General features: G+C 55.5%; 1 protein-coding gene across 2 annotated transcripts; it reads left to right on the top strand.

Moving 5' to 3' along the window:
* Window positions 1-500: 500 nt before the first annotated feature.
* EMX2 (empty spiracles homeobox 2) lies at window positions 501-7,203 on the top strand. 2 transcript variants are annotated; one of them, XM_081573464.1, is made up of 3 exons: window positions 501-1,425; window positions 3,309-3,493; window positions 5,700-7,203. In XM_081573464.1, the coding sequence occupies exons 1-3, from the start codon at window positions 1,017-1,019 to the stop codon at window positions 5,865-5,867; spliced, it is 762 nt and encodes a 253-aa protein (XP_081429590.1). In that variant the 5' UTR covers window positions 501-1,016; the 3' UTR covers window positions 5,868-7,203. The 2 variants fall into 2 exon arrangements, with proteins under 2 accessions (XP_081429590.1, XP_081429592.1); XM_081573466.1 differs by lacking the exon at window positions 3,309-3,493 and having other exon boundaries at window positions 940-1,425.
* The last annotated feature ends 2,853 nt before the right edge of the window (window positions 7,204-10,056 follow it).

Below are 10,056 nucleotides of genomic sequence, written 5' to 3'. Positions count from 1 at the left end.
CTCGGCAGGCTAGGGAATCCAGGGGGCCGCAGAGGAGGCGGCGCCGACCGGGAACTCTGCAGGGACCGGGTTGCCCCGGAGGGAGTGATGGTGGTGGAGAGGAGGCGGTGGCCGAGGGGGAGGAGGTGGGGAAAGAGGAGGAGGGAGAACTGGAGGAGGAGAAGAAGGAGGAAGAGGAGGAGGAGGAGAAGCGAAGGAAGAGGAGGAGGCGAAAGAGGAGGAGAAGAAGCCGCCGCGGCGCCGCGGGAGCAAGTGAGCTGGGGGCGCGGGGCGACGGCGCCGAGAGGCCCGGCGGCCCGGCGAGCGCAGGAGGCACGGCCGCGGCAACGGCGGCGACTCCGTTCCACTCTCGGCCTGGATCCAGCCCTCCGGGTTCCCAGGCGCTCGCCTCCCTCTGACGCACTTTAAAGAGTCTCCCCCCTTCCACCTCAGGGCGAGTAATAGCGACCAATCATCAAGCCATTTACCAGGCTTCGGAGGAAGCTGTTTATGTGATCCCCGCACTAATTAGGCTCATGAACTAACAAATCGTTTGCACAACTTGTGAAGAAGCGAACACTTCCATGGATTGTCCTTGGACTTAGGGCGCCCTGCCCGCCTTTTGCAGAGGAGAGAAAACTTTTTTTTTTGCCTCCCCCGAGAAACTACCCCCCCCACTCCGCCTCTAACTTCGACCCCCCCCCACGCCATCTCGCCAAAAAAAAAAAAAAAAAAATTACCCCAATCCACGCCTGCAAATTCTTCTGGAAGGATTTCTCCCCCTCTCTCCAGGTTGGGCGCGTTTGGTGCAAGATTCTCGGGATCCTCGGCGTTGCCTCTCCCTCCCCCTCCCCCCTCCTTTCCTTTTTCCTTTCCTTTCCTTTCTTTCTCCCTTTCCTCCCCCCACCCCCACCCCCAACAAACAAGTCCCCAATTCTCGTCCGTTCTCGCCGCGGGCAGCGGGCAGCGGGCGGCGGAGGCAGCGCGCCGCGGTCGCCGGGAGCCGGGAGCCCTGGGCGCCCGCTCCTCGGCGCAGCATGTTCCAGCCGGCGCCCAAGCGCTGCTTCACCATCGAGTCGCTGGTGGCCAAGGACAGTCCCCTGCCCGCCTCGCGCTCCGAGGATCCCATCCGTCCCGCGGCGCTCAGCTACGCCAACTCCAGCCCCATAAACCCGTTCCTCAACGGCTTCCACTCAGCCGCCGCCGCCGCCGCCGCCGGCAGGGGCGTCTACTCCAACCCGGACTTGGTGTTCGCCGAGGCGGTCTCGCACACGCCCAACCCCGCCGTGCCAGTGCACCCGGTGCCGCCGCCGCACGCCCTGGCCGCCCACCCCCTGCCCTCCTCGCACTCGCCACACCCCCTCTTCGCCTCGCAGCAGCGGGACCCGTCCACCTTCTACCCCTGGCTCATCCATCGCTATCGATATCTGGGCCACCGCTTCCAAGGTACGTGCCACGTCGCGGGGCCGCGGAGCGCTGCATCCCACGCTGCCCTCGGCCTGCTCCGGGTGGGCGCCCGGCGAGGCCTGGATGGAGGTTCTTCCGGCTCGACCGCCCGCGCGCTGCGTCTGGAAACTGGGCAGCGAGGAGTCGGGCATGGTGTTGGTCCTCAGTCTCCGAGCTGCGGCCGGTTTGGGGGCTGGCCTGCGGCCGCTTGACCCTTTAGGGAGGGACGCAGAGGAGTTGCCTCCGGATGCTCTCAAGGCGGGCTGTCCTAGCCTGCTCCGAGTGCTGGCCACCGAGGAATCCGTGGTCCGCGGGGTGCCCAGGCTCTCCGTCTCCTCGGGAATGCTCTCGCCGTCCTGGCTCCGAGGGGCGCGGGCAGGGCCCGGCCTCAGGTTCGCCTTCCATTGCGTGTTCGCCACCCACTCCGCGCCCCTGCCTCCTAGACCCGCGACATCTCGATCTCTGACCCTCCTCCGGCGGCAAAGAGACCCTCACGCCCCTCGAGCAAAGCCTGGGGGGTTGTTTTATCCTGCTTATTTCGGAGGCTGGGGAGGGGCGGGAACCCGAGCGGGTAGGAACCTCTCCGAGGCTCGGCACTCTCGCGGTGACCTGCTCAATCCCGGCGCCGAGCCGCCACAGCGGGAAGGCAGGTTCGGTCTGGTTTTTGTTTTTGTTTTTCTTTTAAAAGAAATGAACCGGGTCGGAAAATGGGCTAGAGGAGATCTGTTTGGGTGTTTCCCCTTTCTTTCTGTTTTGGGGGATTTGTTTTTTTTTTCCTCTGGGTGTGTGGGGGGGTGGTACGAGGAAAGTTAAAACTCCAGAAAAGGGGACAAGTAATTAGTTGGGCGATCCGAGCGGGGGAAAAGACCTACCTCCCGAGGCAGCCGATCAATACTCGGCGGCTTGTCCATTCGTTAACCCTTTGCGTTCCTGCCACCGCCTAAAGTCGGGTAGATCCCCCTCTTCCTTAATTTCAAAAACCAAACCAAACAAAAACAACGTTTTACTCTTATTCCCAGACCAGATTTGCTTCCATTCCCCCCTGAACTGTCGGTTTGTTTTTCTTTGGGATTTTGGTGAATTGATTTTCCATCCCAATGAGTGAACCTGAAACTGGCTTTGCTAGCAAAGTTTAGGGCTCCCTTTCCTCATTCTCCAGCAGCCACTGTCTTGGTCCCCACACCGGACTCGGATCTTCGGGGGGCGGCGGACTGTCCTAAAAGGTGCCCGCAGCTCCGTAACACCCGCCTCCCCCACCCCCCGGGTTACGATGTCTCCTAGTTCTCCGGAGCAGGGCAGCGGGGAAGCCGGGACCTCGGGGAGGCAGCGGCAGCAGAAACCCTGCGCACCCGCCGGAGAGATTTCTGTGAAGCCCGGGCTGCAACGACACGCCCGGTCTCTACACTTTCCCGGAGGAGAAAGACTTTAAAAATAAGTACCCGAGAAAACTTTAGATAGCGGCTCATCACCTCTCAGCCCCTCATCCCCGGGGGCAAAGTTTTCTCCGAGATCAGAAAAAGAGAAAGCCGTTTCTTTGGGTCCAGGGCGCCAATCCCCGGATCCGGCTTTGCTGCGCCCTCCTCGATCCCCGGGTGCCCGGCGCGGAGGTGGCGAGGCCTGCGGCGCCCGGGGGTCTGCAAAGCCCGCCGGGGACAACTGCTGAGTGGCCGCCGCTCAGGTCCGGGCCCAGTGGACAGGGCCAGACGGCTGGACCGGCGTTCCCTTCGGGCGTCTGGAGGGGCCCGGGCCGCCTTGGGCCAAGCCTCACTGGCTACGTCCGCGAAGGCCCTGAAGGCGCTGCCAGGTCAGCCCGGCTCCGGAGAAGCGCGCGGCCCGGCCTAGGAAGGCCCCCTCTAACAGGACTTCTGCTGTGTTCCCCGCAGGGAACGACACAAGCCCGGAGAGCTTCCTTTTGCACAACGCGCTGGCCCGAAAGCCGAAGCGGATCCGCACCGCCTTTTCCCCGTCCCAGCTTCTGAGGCTGGAACACGCCTTCGAGAAGAACCACTACGTGGTGGGCGCCGAGAGGAAGCAGTTGGCGCACAGCCTCAGCCTCACGGAAACTCAGGTGAGCGGGCCCCGGCGCGGCCACCGCATCCCCGATCCCCGGACACACGCAGTCCGCACAGTGCTGAGGGCCTTCCGCCAACAGGCCGGGAGTAACTCCCACGCCCTGGGCTCAAGATGTGTAAGTTTGGAGGGGCCCTTGGCTTCCTTGGGCTCCAGCACCGGACTGTAGGTGCCGACCCGCTGGAGGTTCCGGGGGGTGGGGGTGGGGGACCGGCAGAGTTGCTCTTTCTGTAGGGCCGGGCTGGACTCGCAGCTCCTGGTTGAGACACCTCTGCACTTTTGATGAGACTTTTGGTGCGAGTCTGGGGGCACCGCTGGGGCCAGGAAGAGGTGTAGGAGCATTTGGGGCTCTAGGCTGGAGAGAGGGCTGGGAGTGGGTTAAGAGCGAGGTCCGTGCTGCCAGAGGCTCACGGCTCACACGGACAGCTCCCGGTTACTCCCCTTGAGGGGACAGGAGGGTCAGGCCACCGAGCCAGGCATCCTGGGTGCGTCCCTAAATCAGAGAAGCTGAGCCAGGAGGCTGCGGAGAGGGGCTGCCTCAGGGGGCAGACCCTTGCTGCGCAACAGGGTCCCCCAGCGGGCCAGGCTCCGGCCTGCCCCGGGGTTGGGGAGGGGGCTTTGGGCTACAGTAGGCGCTACTGTACGCGGAGCCGCAGGGCGGGGTCAAAGTTCCCAGCAAACAGTAACATTTTCGGGCAGATTAAGTTGTAACACTTTTCCTGGGAGGCGCAAAGAGGTCGAGGCTTTTGTTTTAAAACGTCCCCCCAGACAAAACCGAGGAGGGCCTCGCGGGTTGGTGCGGGGCCCGGCACAAGGCGCGGCCCGGCTGATTTCTCCTGGATAGCCGAGGCGGCGGTGGTCTTTGTCCGCCTCGCTGCCCACGCTGCCTGGAGTCTTTGTGTGCGTGTCAAGCCCCGAGCGCACCGACGCGCGCCTTGGGCGAGCGCCGGGGAGAAATGAATCGTCCTCCCCCTCAATTAGCAAACTCAAAGCAAATTAAACTCAGCCTTGTTCCAGCTCGGCTTTTTCATGGGAACACTTTGGGGGACTGGGGGCATTCGGGGAGAGCAAGCCGGGACCTGGGCCTGCCGACTCAAAGGAGAAAACCCAGCGGACTTCAGGGACCTGGGGGTACAGCTAGCAGAGTGGGGACAGCCCCCGGGGCGTGGAAGGTGCAGTCCCCACCATTTTCCTCACCTGTCCCTCGCTGCTGAGAAGCTTGGGCAGTGCCACTGTCTGGTCTGGTCAGTGTATAGGGACCCATCACCAGTCTCCCCCAGGGACTGGTGCAGCCCAGTCCCACATCAGTGCTCCCCAGACTTCTAACTGCCTTCTGGGGAGGCCAGGCCGCCAGCCCCGCCCTGGTGGGAAGTGATGCGATGGGGTGGGAGTTTGGCCCTGGCCTGTCCTGGAGCTGGTCAAGAAGAGGGCAGAGGGGGCTCTTCCCTTGTCTTCCTCGGTTTTCCTTTTGCTTCCCCTCTATCCCACGGTCTTGCGGAAGCTTTCACTTTTGAGCCTCTTTTCCCAGCTGAAAAGATTCAGCTGGGTTAGTCCCCAGGGCTCTGTATCCCACCGTCCCTCCTGGTTTCCCCCTCAAACCCCCACCCCCGACAGTCTCCCACAGCCGCTCCTGCTCACCTGCAAGAGTCCTGGGCACAGAGGAGGAAGCGCAGGCAAATCCTGACTGCCTACCCCACGGCTCAGGCCTTGCAGAGGAGGAGCTATGTTTAGGCAGTGGCTGCGGAAACCGGCAGAAAATAGAAAGCACGTTGGGCCCAGCAACGGGAATGAACTCTTTGCGGCACTGGTTAGGTAGAGGGAGTCAGGGACCTTTTCATTTTCCTTTACTTATTATTTTGTAGGGGCTTCCCAGTGTTTGCCAGGCTTTTGCACTCAACGGGGATGTGGGTGTCCTGAGCTGGCTGAAGCTAAAAGGGGCACCGAGCACCAGAGGCGGCGGGGTCAGGGGAAAGGTTTCCCCAGGAGGGCTCAGAAGGGCCAGGATCCAGGCTTCCCCAGGCCTGGCAACAGGAGCTCTTTTCCCCAAGGGAAGGCTGTTGGAGGTGGGGGTGCCGGTTAACAGGATGGCGGCCCGGGGCACTGGACTTTTGTAGTCTCAGCCCAGGGTCTGGCCAGGCAATAGAGGAGGAGATAGGAGGGCGCTGTGCAGAAATACTAACGCGCCCTCTCTGCCTCTCCTGCAGGTAAAAGTATGGTTTCAGAACCGAAGGACGAAGTTCAAAAGGCAGAAGCTGGAGGAGGAAGGCTCAGATTCGCAACAAAAGAAAAAAGGGACGCACCATATTAACCGGTGGAGGATCGCCACTAAGCAGGCGAGTCCAGAGGAAATAGATGTGACCTCAGACGATTAAAAACACAGACAGACCCCACCGAAACGGACACCGCGGAGCAAAACAGAGACAGGGAGAGGAGGGGAAGACGAAAAAAAAAAGAAAGAAAACAAAAAAACCCTACAAAACAAACAAACAAAAAAAACCGCACACACACATTCACGGAGAAGGGGACAGGGAGTCAGAGAGAGGAGCCGCGGCGCGACGCAGACGGGCGGCAGAACGCAGGGTCCTGATCCGAGGCCGCGCCTAGATGGCAGAAGACGGGAGGCTCCTTGATGAACACGCTACCCTTGTCTAAAGAGGCAGCTGAGTGAGTGAGTGAGGCAGAAAGAGAGACAGAGAGACAGAGAGAGAGAGGTCCTAAGGTGGCAAAGCCGAAGGCGCTCTGACAAGGGGAGCTGTCAGTCAAACGCCAAACCAGCGAGACAAGATGATTGGCAGGTATTCCGTTTATCTCAGTCCGATTTTTTTTTAAAATGATGATAATGGTGATGATAAAAGAAAAAAAACCCAACCAGGCACAGGGCTTTTAAATTTTGCCCTTCGAAGTGTTTCCCCCCTCCCAATCTTTAAAAATAATTAGTAATAATAACAATCGAGATTCCATATCCAGCCCCATCCCACACTTGTTCAAAAACTTGAATTGCATGTAGCAGTTGTTGGGCGAATGGTGTCTAAAGACAGAAAATGAATTGTAATTTTCTTTTCCTTTTAAAGACAGGTTCTCTGTGTTTTTTATTTTGATTTTTTTTTCAAGAAATGTGCAGTCTGTAAACACTTTTTGATACCTTCTGATGTCAAAGTGATTGTGAAAGCTAAATGAGGTAGGCTCAGCAATAGTGGTCCTCTTTCAGAGAAACGGGGAACAGGATGGGGGGCTGGGGGTGGAGGGGGAGGGTGCCCGTGAGAGGAGTCAGAACTTGTGCTGGGAAAAAAACAACAAAAAACCTAAATTCTATTTCTTGGACATTCCCTTTCCTAACATCCCAAGGCTTAAAACCACGAAGTAAACTTCTCCTTTTAGTCATTGAAGATATTGGCCGAGTTCAACCATTTGCCATAAAGGCCATTCCAAACTTTAAATCTATATATTGCAAAAACTGAAGGACTGTAGTTAGCGGGGATGATGTTAAGTGTGGCCAAGGACATGGCGGCAAGTTTTCAAGCACTGAGTTTCTATTTCAAGATCATAGACTTAAACTAAAGAGAGTGACAAATGCTTCCTTAATGTCTTCTATACCAGAATGTAAATATTTTTGTGTTTTGTGTTAATTTGTTAGAATTCTAACACACTATATACTTCCAAGAAGTATGTCAATGTCAATATTTTGTCAATAAAGATTTATCAATATGCCCTCAGAGTAGTCGTCTTGGGAAATTGAAGTGATTTTTTTTTTTAATGCATCTCTTTAATTTGAGTGTGGTCCTTCCCCAACTAGGCTCAAGAAGCCCAGGCTCACCACCCACAAAAGGGCCAGACTGATGGATTCTTGGGCATTTTAAAGAGAGAAGAGGGTGGAAAAGGGAGAGGATTAGGAAAACTTAAGTCCTTCAGAAAAGAGATGGAAGAAAAGTTTTCCATCCAGACCTCTGTCCATTGCATGGCCTAAAGAAGGAGTTAATTTGAATTTCAGGTTAAATATGCTTACTACTCTTAACCTCTAGTTATTGAAAAAAAAAAAACAACTAGACATATAGCTATGCACTGAAGAATATTCCCCTAGGATTAGGGAAAACACTTAGCAGAATCAGAATCCTAGGACTTTAAAACTGTGTTTCTGACTTCAAACCCCTGAAATATGTCTCTTCTCCCTCTCTTTTTCTACCTCCTTGCCTTCCTTCCTTCTCTCCTCCCTCCCTCCCTTCTTGACTTCCTCTCTCCAGCCTCAATCTGCTAAAGGTGATGAGATGAGCCCAAGGGCCTCAGCAGCCTTATAAGGCAAGCATTCTGAGAAACCTTCAACTCTCAATTTTAACAGTAAAGAAAAAGTTGTAACCAGTCTTGGAGGAAACTTAGCTCCCCCCACCTCCTTCCCCCTTCTGGGGGTACGAGGTTGTTTTTGCATGCTTCATTTGCTTCTTATCCTGATAGGCTGCATTAATCAGTTTTATTTCCATTGATAGAGAAACCTCGTCTGTTCTGTTCGAGCTACAAAGCGTCCTGCAAGCTTTTGTGAAAGTGCAAATCAGTTTAAGCAATTATCATACCAGGAATATGAAGGGGAAAGAGGAGGCCTTGCCCAGTGGTCTCCTTTAATCTCTTAATCCACGGATCCAGGGGGGCTGCCTGGACATAATTTAGGACAATCTCCCCACCCTTTACACTGTGATAAGGCCAAGTTACAATGCAGGGCAAAAATACAAGCTTTGTTAACATCCTGCCTTGAAAAGTTAAGATTAGACATTCTGTGCACGTGTGGGGACTATAGGGCACTATGGAAATTTTTCTTTCTTTTTTTCCCCCTCCCCTCCTCTCTTCTAAAGTAGATTTCATTCTTGGTTTCTCTCTCTCTTTTCTTCCCTTTTATCTCTGCCTTTCTCACCCCCTTTCTCCCTCTCTGTTTCTCTGGAGAACTCTGGCTGTTTGTAGGGGCATATCCATGCAGACTCCCTGGAAAGGTGTGGGTGGACTGGGGGAGACTCAGCTCTGAGGATGCTGGTGCGAGAAGGGGCTGATTCAGGAGAGGGGTACGCTTCAGGAGAGGGGGACAGGTGCTGCTCTGTGTATCCTGGGGACTCAACTGGGGGATTCCAGCCACTTGGACAGTGGGACCTCTGTGGCCAATAGCTGTCCTCTGTGCTTCACAGTCCCGCTGCAGCACCTCCGCACCTCCTTCTTTTAAACAAGTTACCTTTCCCCTCGACCCACTTCCTCAAACCCAGAACACCTCAAATACGGAGCACAGACCTGTTGAAATTCAGGCTAGCCTTTCCTGAAGAAAATTTCCCATCTTGACAAAAGGCTTATTTCTGCAAGAAGCGTATACTTTTTTTTAAGTACCAGAAAAGGGAGACGGGGATGAAGATTTTTTTTTTTTTTTTGGTAAATGCCCTATGTAGTGTAACAGCAATAAAATCATCAGAGAATACTATTAGCTTTGAAAAAAAAAAAAACCTAAAAGCTTTATTACAAACCAAGCTTTGAAAATAGGGGGGATTAGGCGGCTGAAAGGGTCCCACAATGGTAAGAAGAAAAGGTTTCATGCTAATGAGGTTAATGCCCTTTGTATCTCGGGCCTCCACATCTTCATTACGCGCTATCTCCGGCTGCACGGAGCGGCTCAGAGAGCCGCAATCCACTCCAACGCCCCCCTTCCTGGCCCAAAGAAGGATTTGATAGCAGCTCTGTTCAAACTAGATAATTATATCTTTTCAAGTCGGAATTAAGATAAAGAAAGTGAAGCAGAGGCGGCTCGCCTTGATCCACTGCAAACAAATTTGGCGCACTTTCGAGTCCTTCCCCCGCCTCAAAAAGGCTGGACAGTCAGCTTATTAGCCGCTCGTTTGCTTTATTAATTCATCTATTTAAAGTGGCAGGATTAGAGGGTCTAATGTGGACGCGGGCTGCCGTGGCGCCGAGGAATATAAATATTTGCGAGATGCCATCCCACGATGACTATGTGGGCGCGGGGCGCGGGGCAGGGTGCGGGGCGCGTGTGCTGTGCGGCTGCGTCCCCGTCGCAGTGCGCGCGTGCTGGGCTGGAGCCCCTTGGGGAGGGGAGCATGGGAGCTGTGTGCTGCAGGTCTGTGTCCTCCCTCGTGGTTCATGGGTACCCGGCCTAGATAACCCTGGCAGGGCTCAGTGGGCATCCAGGGTCAGGTTCGGCTTTCCTCCCCACACCTCGAGCTGCACACATGTTGCCTTGTGTCCTGCCTGTTATCCCGGGGAATGTAGGTTATACGTCTGATCGATGACCCGCTCTCTTGTCGATTGTGTGCGTTCACCTGAGCTGAGTGAGTTTAGGGAGCCGAGAGGCATGGGTTCTCCGTTAACATTTCCACGAGAGTCAAACGGAACGTACAAGCCAAGGGTGCCCCAGCCTCCTTCTCCTTCCTGCTAGGTACGCAGGAGCCAGCGCGCGTTTCTCATTTTCTCATTTGGGGTCCAATATTCCTCAGGGCTGCAAAGGGCCAGGTAGGCGCAAGCAGAGTGGAAGGGGAGGGGTAGGGTGCTTTCAAGGCATCAGAAACTCATGAGATAGGAAAA

Source organism: Giraffa tippelskirchi, chromosome 2 (genome assembly GCF_054371585.1).
Source record: "Giraffa tippelskirchi isolate mGirTip1 chromosome 2, T2T-mGirTip1v1.2.pri, whole genome shotgun sequence".
Lineage (NCBI taxonomy): Eukaryota > Metazoa > Chordata > Mammalia > Artiodactyla > Giraffidae > Giraffa > Giraffa tippelskirchi.
This window is presented reverse-complemented; position numbering and strand designations above follow the sequence as displayed.